General features: G+C 39.0%; 1 protein-coding gene across 1 annotated transcript in view; it reads left to right on the top strand.

Moving 5' to 3' along the window:
• LOC124720477 (ras-associated and pleckstrin homology domains-containing protein 1) overlaps positions 1–23,505 on the top strand; it is a 541,520-nt gene that overhangs the window by 486,055 nt on the left and 31,960 nt on the right. The window contains exons 6-7 of the mRNA XM_047245837.1: positions 8,219–8,385; positions 19,340–19,577. Of these exons, the coding sequence (XP_047101793.1) occupies positions 8,219–8,385; positions 19,340–19,577 (405 nt within the window). The remainder of the gene's footprint in view (positions 1–8,218; positions 8,386–19,339; positions 19,578–23,505) is intronic.

Raw genomic sequence — 23,505 nt, forward strand, 5'->3', positions numbered from 1 at the left:
TGATTGCTTAATGAAGTGGATCTGTTTATTCTATCTCGTGAGATTTTTTTTTAAAAAGCCAAAAAACACTTATCAGCCACTGAAGGGGGCTACAACACTAAGAAGAATCGCTTCTCGATTGGCGACTTGTGACGTCATTCTCCAAAGCCGACGGGTTGTATCCCCTACTACACTAGTCCCAATCTTTCAATAAATAATATTCTTTCCACTACTTTCATTCTGTATTCCATGAGTACATCTGATATAGCGTTCAAATCTAGTTTCCCTCCTCTCAACATATTCTCAATTACTCATAACATTCTCACCTATCCATTATTCATTCGTCACAAAACAACATACTTATTCCTCAGCATTATATATATATATAGACACACACACACACACACCCCTCTTATTCATCATCACTTACTTTTTTACTTCAACAGTATTAATAATAATAATAATAATAATAATAATAATAATAATAATAATACCCTTTTCTAGTCTTATATTCCATTACTCCATATTACTATTTATCCTCTTATTAAACTAAAATTACATTCACTCTTATCAACATTACTATTATCACATGCCTCCTAAAGAAAATAATTCTTTTCAGTTGTCTGCCTCCTCTAATGTGTATATGCCTCAATAGCAACTCCTCTTATAACCAAATATCTTATTAGCTATTGGATGGTTCACAGTGCTTTCTAGACTTACCTGCATTCATTAGATTGTAAGTATCTTTATAATTTCAATGTAGGCCCATCATAACTGTATATCATATTAATTATCTTCTTCTTATTAGCTAACATTGTACTGCATGTATTTTTTCAAATGTCTGTGTGGATGTAGACCTCTGTGTTTATGTGTTAATGGATAATCTAATGAATAACAGCCAGGTTGTGGAATATTTGCAATTCGGTATGGTCCAGAGTATAAGACCTGCCATTTCCTGTTTAAATGTTTCAGTTTTGTGGGTTTAGGATGTGTTCTTAGTAAAACTAACTCATCAACTTGAAATGTTTGTGCTTTCCTGACACCTCTGTCATATTTCTGCTTTCTTTCCTTAGTTTTGTCACATAATGTTGTGTAAGCTTGTCTTACCTTTTCTTCTAAACTAATAGGATTTGTTGTTGCTGTAAATTTAGGTAGAGGGTCTGCCCATTCATTTCTCTCTGTTTTATCCATAATTAATTTGGTTGGTGTGTATCCAGAAATGTGAGTTAAATTGTTCACTATTCAAATGGTGCTAAGTATTCTACCCATTTTGTGTGCTTCTCTGGTGTGTGTTCTCATAAACTGTCCAAATTCTCGAAATGTTCTTTCTACCGGGTTTCCTGCCGCGTGAACTCTTGAAATTAAAATATGTTTAACATTCTGTTCTTCAATAAAAGTCTTCCATTCTAAACTGGTAAAATATGCTGCATTATCCGTGATCATAACTTCAGGTTTTCCTATTCTTACAAAATAATCTGTTAATAGACGTCTGGTAATAGCTCTGGAAGAAACTGAACGTAAAGCATATAATTTTAAATACTTTGTGAAAACATCTAACACAGCAAGGATGTATTTTATTCCTCCACGTGCTTGTGGATAGGGTCCTGCAATATCTAAAGAAATTAGCTGTAATGGCCTCTTAGGTATTATTGGATCCAATTCATTCATGCTTGTGTGATTAGAATATTTGGCTTTCTGGCATATGATGCATTTCCTAATATTCCTCAATACTCTTCGCCTTAAATTTGGAAAATAGCAGTATTGTATAATCTTATCTGTACATTTGGTTACACCAAAGTGTCCCCAAGTTCTATGTGTAAATAAAATAAAATCAACAACATGAGCTTCAGGTAAGCAAACACACCAATGCTGTGATTCAGGGTTTCATCGGTGAAATAGTACTTCCTTGTGTGATGTGTAATATTTTTCAAGCTGTGGGTCTGTTCCTGCACGTAATTTATTCTTTATCTGGATCCACCTGGGATCATTGTCCTGCAATATGGCTAACTTCCTGCACTTGTTTTTGTAGTAAGGTGCAAATGAACAGTCATACATGAGTAAAATTTTGAAATCTGGTGTTTGTTCTGTCACATCTGAAAATCCTTGTAGGCCTGTGGCAAACGACATAGAGCATCGGCTATAATGTTGGATTCTCCTTTTATATATATATAATATCAAAATCATATTCTTGTAGTGATGCACACCAGCGTGCAAGACGTGGATGTAATAACTTGCATGATAGCAGGAAAGAAAGAGCTTGATGATCAGTATAAAGCTTAGTACGTTTTCCCCATAGAAAGTAGCGAAACTTGCGAAATGCCCATACTATGGCAAGTGTTTCGCGCTCGGTCACTGAATATGACTTTTTGCATTCAGTGAGCGTGCGGCTAGCAAAACTAATAGGTTTGATGACTGTTTGTTCATTTTCTACATGAATTTGGAATAAAAATGCTCCGAGCCCATAGGAACTTGTATCTGTTACTAGGCAAAAGTCTGACGTCATGTCAGGATGACATAACAACAGTGCATTTACTAAAGCATTCTTAATCGCTTCAAAATCTGTCTGACAGAACTCTATTTCCAAATATTATTTCTTTTGAGTAAAGATAGAAGATGTGGACTGTTAAGAAGGTGGTAGGGTACAAATTCCCTGAAGAATGGAGATAGACCAAGAAAGGCTTTGAGTTGTTTACGATTCTGTGGAATGGAAAATTCTTTATTGCATCAATTTTTCTTGAGTCTGGATAAATGCCTTCAGTTGATATGATGTGACCAAGGAATTTGATTTCTCTCCTCCCCAATTTCGTCTTTGATAAATTGATAGTGACACCTGCGTCAGAAAATTTAGTCAGAAGTTGCTTCAAAAGATTAACATGTTCTTCCCAAGTAGGGGTGGCAATGACAATGTCATCAACATAAACTGTGATTTGTGATAATTGCGGTCCAAGGACAGCATCTAAGGCTTCAATAAATACTCCAGCACTCACTCGTAGACCAAAGGGTAGAACACAAAATTGATAACTATGTCCCTCACATAGAAATGCGGTGTATTTATGGCTGTTTTTATGGAGGTTCACCTGCCAAAACAATGGGCGTAGGTCGATATTGGTTAAATACTGTACATTATGAAATTTTGAAAGTTGTTCTTCCAAATTTATAACTTTGTTAATTTCTCGTGCGTCCAGCACTAACCTTACACTACCATCCTCTTTATGAACTGCTAGGATCGGACTGCAATATGGTGAATGTGACCTTTCAATGATACCCCAAGCTTGCATTTTTTCAATCTCTTTCAAAACTGCGGGTTTCTTTGATCAAGGAATATTAAAATATGTTCTACAGTATGTTTTGTGTGGTTTAACATCCATCTCATAAGTATAGCCTCCAATAATTCCAGGTTTCTCCACAAATACCTCAGCAAATTGCTGCAAAACTTCAAGTAATTCAAGTTGTTCCTTCGTCAGATATTGAGATTCCGTGCATTTCTCATATAAATCATTAGATTTAATTCCCTGAGATACAGCTTCATTAAAAGTTAAATCACATGTTTGTTGCTGGTGGATACACAAAATGTAACTGTTCAAACTTACCTTGTTTACTATTTAAGTTTTTACCCTGTGTTAACTCTGTTGTCAGTTGTTGGTTTTCGGTTAAATGACATTTCCCTTTTCCTTAATCTATGATTGCTTGATAGTCATTCAAAAAGTCAATTCCTAATATGCAATGCATAACTAATTTATCTACTACCAGAGAACTGTAATTGAGTGGTATATTTGAAAATGTGAAGTTAATGAGAGCTTGAAATTTCACATTCTTTGATTTGTTACCGGTGGCACTTACAATGTGACAATTCTGTACTGGCAATGTTTGTATGTTCATTATTTGTTTGAGTTCATTTTATAAAGACATTGAAATGACACTTGCTGCTGCTCCTGTATCTAACATTACTTCCACTTCATAACTACCAATCATAACTCGTGTTACAGCCTGAATAATCTTTGTTTTACTGGTACTGTTAAAATCTACATCCTGATATAATTCCTTTTCTATTTTCTTACTGTCATCATATCAGAGAAAACACATCGTCTGTTCCGTTGCGCTCTGCTCCCTCTCGAACGTAACTCGAGCGCTTAGCTCGGTCGTCGTTCGTTTTCCAGCAAATTTGGTTGTTGCTGCGGGTTGGGTACATTGCCCAACTCAATAATATTTACATTTGTGTCGCGCGTGACCCAAGTATCAGCTGTTTAGTTGTTGACATTACCTCGCGTCGCATTGGGAGTTCCGTTAGGTACAAATTGAGGGTTGCTGTATTGCATGTGTCGTGGCGGTGGTCCATTGTGATTTCCCTATACATTATTTCGCCCATGACTGTAACTGGTATTGTCATTACTGTTATTCCTGCAATACATGTTTGGATGTTGTTGTATGTTGTTTCTCTGAAAATATCCTGGATGGTACCTGTTATCCTCTCTTCTTTGATCTCTATGATTTTGGTTCTTTCTTCTGTTGTTATTTTGAATGTAACTGTTATTGTTCCAATTGTAATTACTGTTCGGATAACCATTATAGTAATAATTTCCGTTTCCTTGCCAATGCTGTGAGTTGTTTCTCCTAATATTGAATGGATTTGTCCCAATGTAGTGTGAATTGTTTGTTTTTTTGTGGTGTCGGAGACGGATTCCAATAGCCTCTGTCATTTCTGTTGTTGTGTGTACGCGAATTTCTTGGATAGATCGGATACAATTGATTGAAATTCCTGATCTCATTTTTGTAAACATCATCTATCTCACCAACATAACTGAAAAAATTCTTTATGTTGTCCTCGGACATTCCTATTAATTTATCACGGTAAGGAAATGGTAAGTGGCTTTTAAGTGTTCTAATTACATCTGGTAAATCTGCTGGTTTTGTCCAATATAATGTTTTGTCTAAGTAGCGTTCAAAGTATTGTCGTAAAGTCTCTTTCTTCGGGTTGTAAATTTCTGGATTGTATACTTCTCCTTTTAAACTTTGCTGGTCTGTGGTCGACCAGAACTCCTCAAGAAATGCTTGTTCAAACTGTTCAAATGTTAAACATCGTCTTTTCATTGCTGCTTCCCACTTAGCTGCTCTTCCACGTAACAAATTTGTAACATATCGAATTTTATCAGCTTCTAACCAATGTCTTGGGAAAATACCGTCAAAAGAGCGGGTGAAAACAATCGGATGCACTTTGTCTCTCTCATGACATGAAAATGTCTGAAAGTATCCATGTCGTACTAATGTTTCATCAGCTACTCCCGATGGTATTATGGGTCCTGCATTTTGTGTCAAACTGTGCATAGTATGTGGTGATGTCTGATAGTAATTTTGATCTTGTGGTAGCATTGAAATGGTTCATTGGGATTTGTATCACTCATTGGTAATCCTATTTTCGGCTGTGTGCTGGGTCTAGCATTATTCGGATTCTCATTTGTGTTTTGGTTGCCTGTTATGGGTTTTGATATCACTGACAAACTTGGTATTACATTACGTACCTCTTTGCCTGAATATTATCTGTTTCTCCCTTTGCTTGTTCCTTTGTCTTGTCTAAAATGATCTGTGTCGTTGTCTCAAACTTCTCATCTAAATAATCATCACATAATTTGCATCCATGTACAAGTTTCTCTGCTAGAGTTGTCATTCTTTAAAGATGCTACATCTGCTCTGTCTTCAAGTATTTCTAAATTTTCCTGTAAGGATTTCTGCTCCAATGTTACATCATTTAATCTGTCTGAAAGGCCTGTAATCGTCAGGTCTAAGTGTTCTTCGTTTGTTTTTACGGAATTGTGTGTGTGTGTGTGTGTGTGTGTGTGTGTGTGTGTGTGTGTGTGTGTGTCGTAATTCGTCAACTTGGGTACTGGTTTTCTGTTGTTCAAAAACTACTGTTAACAATATCTCATTACATCATTGTAAGTCAGTTTTTGTCTCGTCACTGAATTCCACAAATACCTTTTCTTGTCACGTAATCTTGTCTGATAAGTCAGTAAATTTCCTTCCAAGACTAATGGTGGTTTCTGTCAAGCCGGCAATTTGTCTCGATTGTTTTTCAAAATTTTGTTTTCCGCGGAAACAATTTCTACGTGTCTAGCGCCCATCTTGTGATTTTTCGTAATTAACTGCAAATAAAATTTTCCAATGGCAAAAAAAAAAAATTTCAAAATATGATATGTTGAAATCTGAAATTTCTCTTATGGAAATGGCTATTTCTATATGATTTTTTAATTAGAAATTGAATTATTAAACTGGTACTGAAATTTCCCTCTCACAAATAAATGACTGTGAATATGCTCTTCACGTATCATTTGCAATAATAGTAAATCAATTTTAACTACAATTTAGAAAAATAATTTCGAAATAGATGGATTGGAATAAAGGAAGTACAGATGACTGCTTGAAACTGGAAAAAATATAAATTTCTGTACTCACCAGTTTTCTTTTGTTCTTCAGTCTTATGTTGCAAATGTTTTTTTAACAAATTAATTTCCTCAGCATGAAAATGAAAATTAACACGAATTAATAACAGGGAAAACAATATTGTTGTAAATTTCATGCATGTAACATTACAATTGAAATGAATGAGAACTAGTCCAAATTCATTTTCTGATGCTATTAAGTGATTAAAATTAGATAGTATGACCAAAATTTATAATAAATGCACTTGCATCACGGATATTGTAAGTCCTGTCACGGTTGCCAATTATAGTGTTTCGTTTCCTCGGGGTTCTGCTGTGAAAATATAAAATAGAAAATCTGATTCGGTTTTGAATTTTGATGGAATAAGTTACGGATAAGGCGGACTTCATATTATTGATTGAGATAGTGCTGAAATTTGACCGTGCATGGCAGATCGGGTCGGCAACAGTACAAAAAGTGACTGTAAGGAAATAGCATCAGAAATTAGTTGAAATTTACCTTATAGGTCTGTTAGAAACGTAGTATTAATTGTAATATAGTCTTCGTGGCTGTCTTCTTAATTTTCTTGTAGTATGACCTGTCTTCATTGTTCTCCGTCTGTTGAAAATTTCTTTACGTTGTCACTGTCAGGATCAATTTACAAATTCGGGGATAACCATTTCGAATCACTATTGAAACAACTTCGTTTCATAATATAATTTTAATTTCCACCCAAAAGCATATTTAACAGAGCGCCGAAAATACACGTCTTTCGTATGAAGACGAGAGAGAGAGAGAGAGAGAGAGAGAGAGAGAGGGGGGGGGGAGGCAGGTATTATTGGTAGTGGGACATCTACCTTCTAACCCCCCCCCCCCCCCCCCCCCCCCCCCCCCCACCTCCAGCACGGGTGGCATCAAATTTGTATTTTGAAATGAGATGCCCATTTTATTCCATATTCATATTCTTTCTTAAAAAAATACGTACTGTATACTCGGACCACTGTTTCCCCTCTCGTGGTGGGTGGTGTCATAATTCACAAATATCGAGTGTTCCGGTTTTTCCAATTAAGAATCGATGCGTTTGATTGTTCGTTTCATTTACAATGGAAATGTAAACCTCTGCATTCAGAGGTTACTCAAATTTGCCAAATGTGGTTCTACAGTACTAACGATACGGCGGGACACTGACATTTCTGTAAAATGAGCCGGTCGTACGGTAATGTAGACGGTGACCGAATTCGGTGTGCGTGTCTGACTGCTGTGACACTCGCACCGGCAGAGTGCAAACTGCCACGTCTGTAACGAGGTAAAACCTCCGGGAAACGGTAGCGACACGCCTGCCTGCCACCGATACTCGCCGACGTCGTGCACGGCGACGGTGTCGGCCGAGGGGAAGGGAAATGTCACCGATCCCGACCGTACTTTATTGTACAGTCAAATTTTCGACACTGAAGTAAATTTCAAACACAAATGTGAAACGTTAGAACACAAAACACATCTGTTATCAATTGCAAAAAGACACACACTGATTGCAAAACACCGGTTCGAGTGAACTGTACGTATTTTGTCGGTGTAGAATCTGAACGTGCAACGAAAGTGGGTTTCTGATTTAAGAATATGGTGTCGACCCCTCCCATGCGGCACGTAGCCACTCGGAGCACTTACGTATGCCCCCGTTACTAATATCAGCGTTTCACCTATGACCCTTTTCTCGTACGGTGCACCATTTTGAGATACTTTGTAGTTAAAACAGACATCCTGTGTTGTAAGATATTTGCACTCTCTCTTTTATCTATTTTTGGTCACGCTCCCACTCTGTCGGCAGTGGTGCGGACGGACAGCCCCGACAATGACTCCGCCTTCTCGGACAATGTATCGATGCTCTCCAGCGAGAGTTCGGCGTCCAGCGGCGGCAGCGGCGGGCGGGTGGTGGGCGCGTCCGGAGCCGCCGACCCCGGGAAGGCGGGGCAGCCCGTGTCGCCGACGTCGCAGGTGAGTGCAGGCGCCGCTAGGCTGAGGCCGTCACCCTGGCGCTCGCTCGCGTCGCGCGCTCCCGGCAGTCGGTACGCCGTGCTGGAAACTGTGGAGTGTCCGTTTCGGGGTCACCTCTGCCATGTCAGTACTACGTGAAACACTCGCTCCACCTGGACTGTTCGATTCGTCAGTACACTGTCGGGTGTGACATTTTGACTGCATCTGTGAAAACATTTTAACACAAATACGATACGAAATGAGAGGTGAGGTTTATCTAAATACAGTTATGTAAACGTAACTGCTCTTCCGTTATTGTGTGTACGGAGTGAGACGAGAGGCGTGTGCGGTACTGTTAAAACTCGGATAAATAAGGAAAAGTATACAGTTGTCAGAACACGAGGACGTACGTAATGTGACGGTACTGTACTGTAAGTCGTCATTCAAATACGTACGGCAGTCGCCCACACCTTCGTACGTCGCGATTCTTCTGTCGTGTAATCTGTCGGTACCGAGGTGCGTAGCGATCCGACAGTGTTCGCCCTGGCGGACAGTGTCCGACGACTGTCTCCGCGTAAACGGTATATAGTGTGCCGACTTAAATACGCGAGGTTTACTCTCGGGCCTTTGTGAATTTTGTGCAGTTCATTTTCACATTTTCTATATTTGCAAATTTTCAACAGCTTCGAAGTGAAAGGACTGAGACGTACGACATTAGGTAATACTGTAGTCGGTGCGTGCTATACGGGGGTGTCGGTGACTGTCGTGACTGGTACCTCGCCGATAGCTGAGGGTACGGGAAGTGGCTGCGGTGCAGCCGCCTCTTGTGGCAGATAAGTGTTCCTATTCGTACGTATTAATGTTTTAACAGTACAGCAGGGGGTCTCGCCTGGTTTACATGTGACAGTAAGCTTTGTATTTTAATGGTAACATTTTAATATTTAATTTGAGGAACCCACTAGTAGAAGACCGTTATGTTTTGTGTTGTGCCATCTTGGTTTTTTCGTAGTAGACTCCTGTCAAACACTTCCGTGTACACATCTCGAACTGTTACAGGAAAGTGTACTTCAAAGTTTCACATTTGACAGAATATTAAAGGAGCATTAAAAAGCCTAACAACAACAACAACAACAATAATAATAATAATAATAATAATAATAATAATAATAATAATAATAATAATACACCCCGTGGAGGCCCGGGAAAAGAATAGGTCACTGGTATGTTTTGCCAGTCGTAAAAGGCGACAAAAAGAACAAACTACTAATAGGGCTAACCCCCCTTTTACTGTGATTAGTTGGTTCAGGACAGAACTAAAGAAGCCTCGGACAAGCGCCGTCATGGTCGGGGACGACGCTTGAACTCTATGCCCGTCCACAATGGTAACGACACTGCTAGCCAACTGGAAAACGATTCAAATCCAAATAGAGGTGTTTTGCAGGACATGCTTCCTGCAACCACCCTAGAAGGAAAACAAAGACACAGGATGAGATGGTCAGATGAAGTTAACCGACACCTCATGTTCTGTTATTACCGAGCAACAAACCTAGGAACCAACACAACTGGATACAGATCACAAGTATACACAACATTTATTACCAGATACCCAGAATTAAAATTTTTAACAGAACAATGACTAGCTGATCAGATCCGTGTAATAATCAAAAATAACAGGATAACCCCAGTCAGAATTAGAAAACATCAAACAACAAGTACAACAAATACTAGAACAAAATAATGTGCAATCAGAAGAAGAAGAAAATACAGTAATGGACTCAAACATCCCAGAGCAAACAAACAAAGAACAACACGCATCAATTAAACAATCAGAGGAAAACAAAATCTTAAGACAGCCACCAGAACAAGCACAAATAGAACACGAAGTGACACACATGTTAGATATAGAAGAGAAATTTCAGCTGACATATATAGAATACAAAGACACAAATACAGACATTAGACCATTCTTGCATAGACCACCAAATAACCCACAAGTCGAAACAACAAATACTACTATCAACACAATCACACACAACAAAGTAAATGAAAATACAACTATGGAAGAGTTACAACTACTGGTTTATGTAGGAGCACTCACTACACTAAATATACACACTAGGCAGAGATCAGAACCAACCAACACACAGAAGAAACCCACAAAACCAGCACGGCAACACAGGCTACAGATCAGAATAGAAAAACTGAGAAAAGACATCGGACAGCTAACACAATTTATAAGAAATGAAATATCAGACAAAAAACGAAAAAGGTTAGGTAAAATCTCACAACAAGAAGCGATAGAGCAATTAGATGAAAAGAAGCAGACATTACAAGCATTGGCCAAACGACTTAGAAGATACAAAAAAAGTGAAAATAGAAGGAAACAAAACCAAACATTCAACACAAACCAAAAGAGATTTTACCAGACAATAGATAACACACACATTAAAATAGACAATCCACCAAACATAACAGGCATGCACGGTGGACACAAGCAGAAACAGACTCATACAAGATGATACCACAAATGCCTGAAGTGATAGTTTTTCAACATGAAGTCACACAAGCAGTTAATTCTACTCACAATTGGAAAGCCCCTGGAAAAGATAAAGTAGCAAATTTCTGGCTAAAGAAATTCACCTCAACACATTCACATCTAACTAAATTATTTAACATGTATCTAAAAACACAGATGATGTGACAGAAATTAATGACACATACAACACAGAACAAAATTATAAATGAAGAACAAAAAGGCTGTTGCAAAGGAGCACGAAGATGTAAAGAGCAACCGATAATAGATGCAGAGGTGACATATCAAGCTAAAACCAAACAAAGGTCACTACACTATGCATACATTGATTACCAAAAAGCTTTTAATAGTGTACCCCACTCATGGTTACTACAAATATTGGAAATATACAAAGTGGATCCTAAATTGATACAGTTCCTAAATATAGTAATGAAAAATTGGAAAACCACACTTAATATCCAAACAAATTCAAATAATATCACATCACAGCCAATACAGATTAAGCGTGGAATATACCAAGGAGACTCATTAAGTCCTTTCTGGTTCTGCCTTGCTCTGAACCCACTATCCAACATGCTAAATAATACAAATTATGGATACAATATTACTGGAACATAACCAAACAAAATCACACATTTGCTATACATGGATGATCTAAAACTACTGGCAGCAACAACTCAACCAGTTACTAAAGATAACAGGAGTATTCAGCAATGACATAAATATGGCTTTCGGAACAGTAAGAAAAATAGCATAGTCAAGGGAAAACACACTAAACAAGAAGATTACATGTTGGATAACCACAGTAACTGCATAGAAGTGATGGAAAAAGCAGATGCCTATATGTATCTAGGGTACAGGCAAAAAATAGGAATAGATAATACAAATATTAAAGAAGAACTAAAAGAAAAATATAGACAAAGACTAACAAAAATACTGAAAACAGAATTGACAACAAGAAACAAGACAAAAGCTATAATTACTTATGCTATACCAATATTGACCTATTCATTTGGTGTAGTGAAATGGAGTAACACAGACCTAGAAGCACTCAATACACTTACACGATCACAATGCCACAAATGTAGGATACATCACATACATTCAGCAACAGAAAGATTCACATTAAGCAGAAAGGAAGGAGGAAGGGGATTTATCGACATAAAAAACCTACATTATGGACAGGTAGACAATTTAAGAAAATTCTTTCTAGAACGAGCAGAAACTAGCAAAATACACAAAGCAATCACTCATATGAATACATTGGCTACTCCACTGCAATTTCATAACCACCCCTACAACCCTCTAGATCACATAACATCAACAGATACGAAGAAAGTAAGTTGGAAAAAGAAAACACTACATGGCAAGCACCCGTATCCTCTAACACAGCCACACATAGATCAAGACGCATCTGACACATGGTGAAGACAAGGCAATGTATACAGTGAGACAGAAGGATTCATGATTGCAATACAGGATCAAACAATAAACACCAGATATTACAGCAAGCACATTATTAAAGATCCCAATACCACAACAGATAAATGCAGACTTTGCAAACAACAAATAGAAACAGTAGATCACATCACAAGCGGATGTACAATACTAGCAAATACAGAATACCCCAGAAAACATGACAATGTAGCAAAAATAATACATCAACAACCTGCCATACAACATAAACTAATACAACAACACGTTCCCACATACAAGTATGCACCACAAAATGTACTGGAGAATGATGAATACAAATTATACTGGAACAGAACCATTATAACAGATAAAACAACACCACATATCAAACCTGACATCATACTCACCAATAAAAAGAAGAAATTAACACAACTAATCGAAATATCCATACCCAATACAACAAATATACAGAAGAAAACAGGAGAAAAAATTGAAAAATACATCCAACTGGCTGAAGAAGTCAAGGACACGTGGCATCAGGATAAAGTTGACATTGTACCAATTATATTATCAACTACAGGTGTCATACCACACAATATCCACCAGTACATCAACGCAATACAGCTACATCCAAACGTATATATACAACTACAGAAATCTATAATTATTGATGTGTGTTCAATTACCCGAAAGTTCCTAAATGCAATGTAACATATATCGCTTGATCAAGGTCCGCGTCACTTTCCATTTTTAACCAGACATAACGTTTGATAAAGGAAGGAAATAATAATAATAATAGATTATTATTATTATTATTTTACAAAAGCCAGTATATTAGTCCAATAAAGTTCAGCAGTAACTAAAAGAAGGTACTATATTTGCCATCCTTTAGCTTTCTTACGGACTTCGAGAGGGGGATCAAATATTGCATTACATCACTGTTTGATTGAGATTCTTTTCTAACCTAGAGGCATTTAGTGAAGATTTTGGTTTCTTTATAGAATGAAATGGCTAGTAGGTAATAAGTCACAATGATTTGCAGTAAGATTTTTTCTACCTGCACAATAACATGAAACTGTGAAATTGTCTTCACTACAGTTCAAATGAAAATGCTTTATAGATGCAGGAAATTGCCACGCACCTACCGTACTAAAATCTCAAAAGCACTGAGACTGTTTTGTGACACGGGAGATAGTGGTGCCACAATTTTTACTGTAGCAGACCTGCACACACTTGAGTATTCACCTTGGAGGTCTTTTGAAGATGAAGTAATTGCGTCAGCTAAAGTTGTTCATTTTTGAAAGAATTGAGTGAAGTATAAGAAACTGAAAATCATTAGATTCTGTGCAAAATTATTACTCTAAAAGAAGTGTGCCCATCATAAAAATGGGTAGCCACAGAAATATTGTGGAAAATAAGTGAAGGAAAACTAGCATATTAAAAAAAATTATATGCCTGTCCTTTCTCGTTTAAAAAAGGGGGAGGGTTGCTCTCTATTTATTGTTAAGTTGGAGCAGGAAGCCACTGAAGGGAAAATCCGAGGAAAAATTGAAGGACAAAAAAAGGTCAGAAATGTTCGTTGCAGCTAATGTCATTTTGTTCATTAGTGTTTACTTTTATTTTATTTGTGTCACTCCACATTTTATTCAAGCTCCGACCACACAGATACAAAAATGATTCCATAAGTTATGTAGAAAAAGAACTAGAAACAAACATTACTCTTTACGACACGTACGAAGCTCGGAGATGTCCGCCTTTCTCGCCAGGTGGGGCGCTAGTGCAACAATTTTGTCTGAACTGTTTGTGACACTGTGGTTAAGCTGACTTTGTAACAGTTCCAGTTTTTTTCTTTTTTTAAGAGTATGTGTAATGCATTTGTTTACTTAGCAGGGTTACCCAATTGCACTTTCTTTCTAGTGGTCAGCACTGTATGTGAAATGAGGCAGAGGTAACACAAAACTGAAAAATTAGTGACAAAAAACAGTAACTTTTGGTCCAGTGACGTTTGGTTGACCATTTTTAAGTGTTTTAATTGTTTTATATGTGAATGCCCTATATTTGAGAAGTACAAAACAGTTTTTGAAAATAATTTATCTTGAACCTTTAGTGGATGGCAGCCATTTTTATTTGTTGGCACATGACAATTTTTCAGTCTGTAGACATTAGCGAAAATTTGAATATCTCTGCACTGGTTTAAGTTACATCATTGCAATTGACATGATTGCTTTTAGAAAAGTGTCCTCTACAACATTGTCTATTACTCAAAATACACTAAATTAAAAAATAACCAGTCAAAATGAGCTCCAAAGTTTGGTATCCAAATTTTGAAAAATCCACTTTTTAGGCCCAAAAATAACAAACAAGAAGTGATTTATGAGTGTCTACTTTTTACCTATAGTTAGATATCATATACTACTAGCCTCATATAGAGAAAGAACACTTAAAAATGTTTCCTTAATTTTTTATGAATTTTTCAAATTCGAAGATTTTCATTATTTTTTTTTTTGTAAAGTTTGGCGTTAGTTATCTCGCGTGGGACTGCATATAAAAATATGATTGTTGAACAGTTTGTACACCTACATGAGAGCAACATATTGTAAAAAGTTCAACATTGATATCTGACTCTGAACAAAGGTATGAATTTTTGAAAATGAGGAAATAATTCACATTTCTCTACAACTGATGTTATGGCTGTTGCCTATTTAAATCGGTTATTGTTTCATTGTAATAACATTTAATTGTGACATACATTTAGTTAACACTATCTCCAAATATTCATTTAGTTCATTTATTTTTAATAATACAATGGGAGCTTTCACTTTTGTTCTATGGTAATAAAAATGCCCATTTACGTTTCGGTTAATTGTCAATAAAGAAGTACATTGTTGCTGGGTGTGGCATCTGCAGTGTTACGTGGCTTTATGCTTAATTACAGTCTTACTATTTTATCAGTTGATTTGTTTTCACCACGTAATGCCCGCAGTCTACGTCCTCCTTCGATGCTGAGCGATGTATCACTTTTCGTTCTGATGCCGCAACTCTTCCTTTCCTTTATCTTTACTACTTTTTATCTATATCGATGATGAACTATTGGTTTTACATTTTAACAACTTTTTAATAACTGGAAGTATTACAGGCATCGGGTCCCACCTAATGTGTCGCCCGCCTATACGTTTTACACGAACCTTTCGAAACTCGATCAATCTGTTTACAAAGAGAAAGGAAAATATCTCTTCCTTTGACGTCGTCCGACGCCGACATAGGAAGCTGGACACCCTTGCGGCCCGGGCTCTTCCTCGGCTCGCAGTAGTTTGCGGCATTCGTTTTATTCCTCGCCCACTTGCCGCTACGTCGAACTTCCGTTATCTGCAACATAAATAAACTTTCTTCCCATAGTATTTCTGAAAACCCAAAAACAAACTTAAAGAACATAATAATAATAACTGTTCTTAAAATTATTTGTATAAGTCTTGGTCGCTTTAATTGAAGGGTGGGACAGGCCTAAACCACATTGTTGTAGTCAGTGTGTTCTGAAACCTCTGTTAGAGTGGATGTACTTACTTCATCGAGAGTGTAAAATGTGTTATGTGCTTTGTTCTGTGTGTAATTTGTAATTAGTTTTGAGAGATTAACTGGAATGCAATAACATGGATGAACAGTGCTCTGTTGGACAGATAGCAAGTGAAGTGTGCCACGAAACAGTTTACAGTTCAGTTTCAAAAAACTTGAAAATGTCTGACTTTGATGAAGTTAGACAAACTTTGTTTAAATTTTGAGTACGTTCTTCTGTAGCACCGGTGTGTGAGTATCATGAGAAGAAATATATTCTGAAGTACAACCACATTTTTGGAAGAAACTGCCGTGATCCACTTTTAAAGTTCATAAAAAGCCTATTACTAAAGGTTTGAGGGAAGTAAAACTTGAACATTTGTCCTTGTTTTGTGAGAGTGAAACAGCTTCCCAAGTGAAACATAATGCGATTCCTGGAAATTCCTTGTGCCCAAATTGTTACTCAAAAATATTTGTTGTGATTCCAGAACCAGAATCGTGTAACCTTGTAAATGACATTTATATTCCTAATGAGGAAGCTGTGAACATATTGGATTTTTCTCGATCTAAGTTAGACATATCTCCTGCTTTGAAAATAATAAAATTAAGTAGCAGAAAAAGAAAAGCAACTATTGAAAATAGGGACAACAAATTTGAGACAAAATTAGAAAAGACTTGGAATCGTGCTTTAATAATACAGATACCGACATTATTTCTAAAGAAGAAGAAGAAAACCTACCACCAGCATCATATGACATTGAATATTTGAGCTTAATAGAGAAATTAAAAATTAAATGTTCAGTGATATCTAAAGAGGAAAAAGTTAAAATTTTAAGTTTACTCCCTGACTCGTGCTCAAGAGAAAAAAATAGTTCACAAATTCAACGTTTCTCATCGTTTGGTTAAACTGACCCGAAAATTAGTGAAAGAGCGAGGCATTCTTCCAGTTTTATGAAAGAAGAAAGGAGTAGGTATAAGTGAAGAAGCAATTAAAGAGATCCAGCAGTTTTATTAAGATGACGAAAACAGTAGAATGTGCCCAGGTTGCGAAGATAGCAAACGAGTTGTTATAAATGGAGTTACAGTAACAAAGCAGAACTAGTAGTACTGTCAAATTTAAATGAACTTCCTGTAGCTTTCCAAAATTCTCATCCTGAATGCAAAATTGGAAGGTTAAAATTTTGTGACCTCCGCCCTAAGTGGTGTATTTTGCCTGGATCCTCAGGGACACACTCCGTATGTGTTTATTTATATCATAAAAATGTCAAACTGATGATTGCGGGTGCAAAACCCGGTGATCTTAACTACGAGTTACTAGATTTAATGGTTGTGACACTAACAGTAATGACTGCATGATGAGTTTGTGTAGTAAATGCTCTGGTAAGGAAACAGTTATCGAATTGTTTCCGAATATGATGAGGAAATGCCAGACAGTATTACCTTCAAACAGTGGGTCACAACTCACAGGGAAGAAATGATAACAGTGGTTAAATCTCAGGAAGAGTACTTGGAATCTTTAATTACAACTTACAAAGACTCAAAAGTCACCGCTATGTTTCTAAAATCCAAAGTAAGTATTTGAAGGACAAAAAAAAGCACAACTTCATGAAACTGAATGCATAGTGCTAGCTGATTTTGCAGAAAATTTTACATTTGTGATTCAGGTTGCAACACAAGGGTACCACTGGGTCATTGACCAGGGAACAGTGCATCCATTTATTCTCTACGTTAAAAATGAGAAAGATGAAGTTTGCAGTTCTTCAATTTGCATTCTAAGCGACTACTTGGAGCACAACACTTTGGCTGTAGATGTGTTTCAAAAGTTTTTAGTAAAATAAAAGAAAATTTTCCCAGGGTTGAGAAGCTGATATACTTTTCAGATGGAAGTGGTAGTCAGTATAAGAACAAAAAGAATTTTTCAAATATGTGCAGCCACAAAGTATACTTTGGGTTGGAGGCCGAATGGCACTTTTTTGCAGCTTGTGATGGAGTGTGATGGAGTAGGAGGTACAACAAAATGTGAAGTAAAGCCAGCCTACAAAGACCAACCACAGACCAAATTCTCACAATACAGGACACGTATGTCTTTCTCAAGGATAATATTAAAGGCGTTACCTATTTTCTGATTGAGAACGAAAGAAGTGGTTCTGCGTATGAAAATGACACTTCAAACCAGATTTGAAAACTGTAGAGCAATAAAAGGAACAAGGCATTTCCACAAATTCCTTGGCACTGCAGAAAACTTAGTTCGATGCTGTGTAATATCAGAAACCGAAATTTATGAGGGTCATTGTGTCAGTAAATTTAAATCTCTTTCTTTAATGTTGAATGACATAGTGGCATGTGTGTCTGATGGACAGTGGTGGCTTGCAGAGGTTGAAAGTCTGCTAGTGAGAAAGTCTGGATACCAATGACAAATGTTTTAAGGAAACTTTCAGTGCTCGAACTTACAACAGCGACTGGTGGGTCTTATTGTATATCGCAGAAGCTGTCTGAAGAAATGTGTGTTCTTAACATTCACCACCAAATTTAGGAACAGTCGCATCTCGAAGGATGTTAATTGAAAATATTTCTTTTACGCAGCCTATGTAAAAATAATATAAATGTTAATTTCAGTGATGTTTCCACTTTTTGTATATAATTCAGTACCTCAGTTCAATAATAATTGATTATATCCCGCCAATATCACACACGAGTAGGCAACTGCCGTAAGATCGGTTGTAGAGTAATGTGAATTATCTCCTCATTTTCAAAAATTCATATCTTCGTTCAGTCAGATATCAGTGTTGAAATTTCTACAGTATGTTGCTATCACATAGGTGTACAAACTCTGCAAAAATCATATTTTTATATTCAGTCCCACCTGAGATAACTAACACCAAACTTTACAAAAAATCAAAATTTTCAAATTTCAAAAATTCATAAAAAATCAAGGAAACATTTGTAAGTGTTCTTGCTCTATATGACATCTAACTATAGGAAAAAAATACTCTCATAACTCACTCCTTGTTTGTTATTTTTGGGCCTAAAAAGTGGATTTTTGAAAATTTGGATACCAAACTTTGGAGGTCATTTTGACTGGTTATTTTTGAAATTAGGGTATTTTCTCTAATAGACAATGTTGTAGAGGACACTTTTCTATAAACAATCGTGCCAATTGCAATGTTGTAACTTAACCCAGTGCAGAGATATTAGTATTTTTGCTAACGTCTCTAAACTGAAACATTATCACGCGCTTACAAACAAAAATGGCCACCAGTCAGTAAATGTGAAAGGTAAATTTTTTTAAAGAACTGTTTTGAACTTCTCAATTATAAGGTAATCACGTACACAAAATTAAAATATTTAAAACGGTCGAGCGACCGACTTAATTTTTGTCGGACCACTTCATTTTATTAACAAAAAACTGCACTCTGACCCCTCTCGCGGCAGCCGCATCTTGGGTGGGGAGCGGTACTGACCGATTCGGTGTCGCAGATGGACGTGGCGAGCCGCGCCAAGGCGGAGAAGATAAAGATCGCACTGGAGAAGATGCGGGAGGCGAGCGTGAAGAAGCTCTTCATCAAGGCGTTTGGCGGCGACGGCAGCTCCAAGAGCCTGCTGGTGGACGAGTCGATGACGGCGGGCCACGTGGCGCGGCTGCTCGCCGACAAGAACCACACCGCCATGGACCCGGGCTGGGCCGTCGTCGAGCACCTGCCCGAGCTGCACATGGGTAGGTGGACCGGCGAGGCACATTCTAGAACTGAGCTGCAGTAGCGAAAGGGATTACTAGCTTCTTGCAATATGGTGAAAACTGCACTAGCCGAATTTTTTGTGTGATATGTTGTTGTTGTTGTTGTCTTCGGTCCTGAGAGTGGTTTGATGCAGCTCTCCATGCTACTCTATCCTGTGCAAGCTTCATCTCCCAGTACCTACTGCAACCTACATCCTTCTGAATCTGCTTAGTGTATTCATCTCTTGGTCTCCCTCTACGATTTTTACCCTCCACGCTGGCCTCCAGTACTAAATTGGTGATCGCTTGATGCCTCAGAACATGTCCTACCAACCGATCCCTTCTTCTTGTCAAGTTGTGCCACAAACACTCCTTCTCCCCAATCCTATTCAATACCTCCTCATTAGTTATGTGATCTACCCATCTAATCTTCAGCATTCTTCTGTAGCACCACATTTCGAAAGCTTCCGTTCACTTCTTGTCCAAATTATTTATCATCCACGTTTCACTTCCATACATGGCTACACTCCATACAAATACTTTCAGAAAAGACTTCCTGACACTTAATCTATACTCGATGTTAACAAATTTCTCTTCTTCAGAAACGCTTTCCTTGCCATTGCCTGTCTACATTTTATATCGTCTCTACTTCGACCATCATCAGTTATTTTGCTCCGCAAATAGCAAAACTCCTTTACTACTTTAAGCATCTTATTTCCTAATCTAATTTCCTCGGCATCACCCGACTTAATTCGACTACATTCCATTATCCTTGTTTTGCTTTTGTTGATGTTCATCTTACACCCTCCTGTTTGATATAAAGAAACAAAAAGTTCAGTAATAAATTGATCGAGTGAGTACGGGGAATGGAGCATTGTAAGTCCACGTTTTTCGCTATCAAATAATCATTTTGCATCGGCCAGTATTGTGTCGATGAGGAAGGATGAGACATTTACGGTTGTTTGTCCTGATTTTATTGGTGGCTCTTCCTCTTCTCCTGTTTACTTCATGGGTCTGCACAGTTGCACAGGTTGAAGCAATGTTGCTGGCAATTGGTGGCCGTATGCCCTCCCCAGTGTCATCACTTCCCTCTGTACTTGATCTGTCTGCAACTAGAGTAAAATTTGTGTTTGAGTGTGAGAAGATTTTTCTAGAGGCAGGATGTGGGAACTGACGCGATTCATCTACACTGACTCGGTTGAAGATACCTCGGGTGTAAATGTATGTATGGTAAACAGTGATACCTTCAGTACAGATCGGGTGAGGCCGTGAGCGACGGGGCCGGTAGACGGGAGGGATACGTACGTAATCTGCGAGAAGTCGTGAATTTGGGTAGGACGGGAAGCACGGTCTGATAGCAGAAGTTGCAGAGGTGATAGGTCGCGTAAAGTGGGAAATTCGTGTCGGAGTCTCGGCTCCGCACAAATTTTCACTCGTCGCTGTCGGATTTATTTCGGTACCCGTTTGCGGCCGATGTCGGTAGCTTCTCTTTCGTCGAGAGAATACTTTTAGCGTAGTGGTTTGGGATAGCTGCGGTGCCCACTTGTGCAAAGGCTGCAGGCTGTCGTCTGCGCCGTCACTGTAAATGGGATCGGCTGCCGTATTCGAAAATCTCGCCATCCGGGAGCGACGTGCGAAAAAATGTGAAACCTGTAGGCGCTCGTTGTGCAGTGCACACAGAGAACATCACGACTTCTGAAAGAAATGGTGCCATTTGTTTTGGAAAGATCGGACAGACGTCCCTGGTGGGGATGAAAGTGGAACGAGATAATTACTGCAGGTGAAGGTTAATGACGCGACTGGCACAGTTCAGCGTTTCACAATTACAGAATCGTCAGCTAGTTTCCTCTCTGATATCGCAGACAACAGTTCTACAGATTTGTGGCCGATAAGGTCAGTTATCACAAATTTTGTGCACAGAGCATCACGAAGCTTCTGAACGGTGTCTGCAAAAGTAGGGGATTGCGAACCACGTTAATTTTTCTGCAGAAGGGGAAGAATTACACAGTCACGTAGTGACAAGCCGTGAAGTGGGGGGTCGAAAATGGCAACGTGGACGGGAAAACGACCATTTGTGAGGTGTGGGGAGGGTGGGGGGTCAGTCCTTACCATCCAGACACACCAGCCTCTGAAGTGCCGCAAAAATTTTTCCACGTGAGAACCGGTAACTGCTGTCTTTTGGGACAGAAAGGAAATACTTCTTGCTGATTTTATGGGAAGAGGCGGTACAATGAAGTCTGAAATTTACTGTGAACTACACGTTCAGAGGAACCGTCCAGAGCGAAAGATCTGCGAGTCGAATTCTGGCACGTTTTTGTGTACGGTAACACAACGGTACGTACTGACCCGTGCACACGAACGTCGCCGAACAGTTTCAACTGGGGCCCAATCGATCGTTCTCTGTACAGAACTGCTTTGTCACCCAGTGATTTTCACCTGTTTCTGAAGGTGAAAAAATAGTGATGTCACAGTGATTTGGAGGTGACGACAAGTTAGAAGAGAGTGTGAAAGTGTTGCTCGGTTCACAGGTGGCAGAATTACACGACAAGGGCTTCGAGAAACTCATTCTTCGATAGGACGAGTGCATTAATCTAATGGGCAGTTATCGAAAAACAGTGGGGCATTGGGGAGAGAGGGGGCGGGGAGGAGGGGGGGTTGCACAGAAAACCAGAAACACCAAAAATGCGACACATTAGCATGCCTAGTAGTGCAGCAAAACAGTTCACATTCAAAACACCTTTCAGTTGTCCCAGAATGGATACGTACAGGTCACGTTTGGTTTTCAGTGAAATCTCATTCTTTACTTCCTGCAAAATGGTCGCAAGTTTGGGTAATGACCGTGGAGGTAGACTGCAGTCACACACCCAGCCCTCCAATATAGACCACTAAAGATCGATCAATAGTACTCAGATCAGCTCAATAGTACTCGGATCCGCAGACTGCGGTGGCCAGGGGAGGACAGTTCGACCTCATACTCGTAAAACTGGTCTCTGATTATGCGAGCTGTACGAACCGGGGCGCCGTCATCGCAGAACACGGCATCACCGTCAGAGAACAAACGTTGTGCCATGGGACGGACCGCCCTCGGGGCGACGGTGGCAGTAGTTCGACCTTACGGAGTAACCTCGAGGCCCTCGGAATACCGCGGCACGGCTGGCCGAATCGTCACCGGCCCCAGCCACATTTCGTTCTCGTGACGTAAACTTGACCCGAAGTCGTAGACTGTGTGAAATGAACCGTCTGACCGAATGACATTTTTATGTTGCTCCGTAGTCGTGTTTTACGACTTTGACACCACGTTTTCCTGTTTGATCTTTTGCATCACTGGAATTCCAGATTGCCGTGCTCCCTCCGTGCCGTTTCGGTGACGATGGGGTCGTTTGTGAGCGGGACGTTCGGCACTGCAGTGACTTCTGCGAATGTCATCGTCTCATTTTCTGTCACCGTCCTCTCCGGTGACTGTCGGTCACGACCGGTCGACACTCTTTCGTAGCTTCACGAGTTGCAGCAAAGGTTTTTCCACTCTCACTGTGAGCAACTGAAGTCTCTGACACGGTACCTTCCAGTACAAAAAACACTGGACTCCCTCGGTTGCGAAAGCACTGCACCGTACGAGCACAGACAATTTGCCCAAGTTCGAATTCACTCTGACGTAACACATTCGCGGCTTCATGGGATACTCTCCTGATTGCAACTGACGCTTGCGACGTATCGAGAATGTCGCACGGCTGCCACTCGTGGCTGGACGGTGTGGCGCGACCCGTAGGCTCGGCTAGCCGTCCGCATTTTCGTTCGCAGTATTTCTGGGTTTTCGTTCGCACTGTGTAGCTGAATGTCGGTGCTGGAAGTTGTGTGCAGCTTAATAAAGAAACTATTAGTGTACTCGTATCCTTTTCGTAAATTGACGCAACTGACTTACCGGATAGTC

The sequence above is a fragment of the Schistocerca piceifrons genome, chromosome 11 (assembly GCF_021461385.2).
Source record: "Schistocerca piceifrons isolate TAMUIC-IGC-003096 chromosome 11, iqSchPice1.1, whole genome shotgun sequence".
NCBI lineage: Eukaryota > Metazoa > Arthropoda > Insecta > Orthoptera > Acrididae > Schistocerca > Schistocerca piceifrons.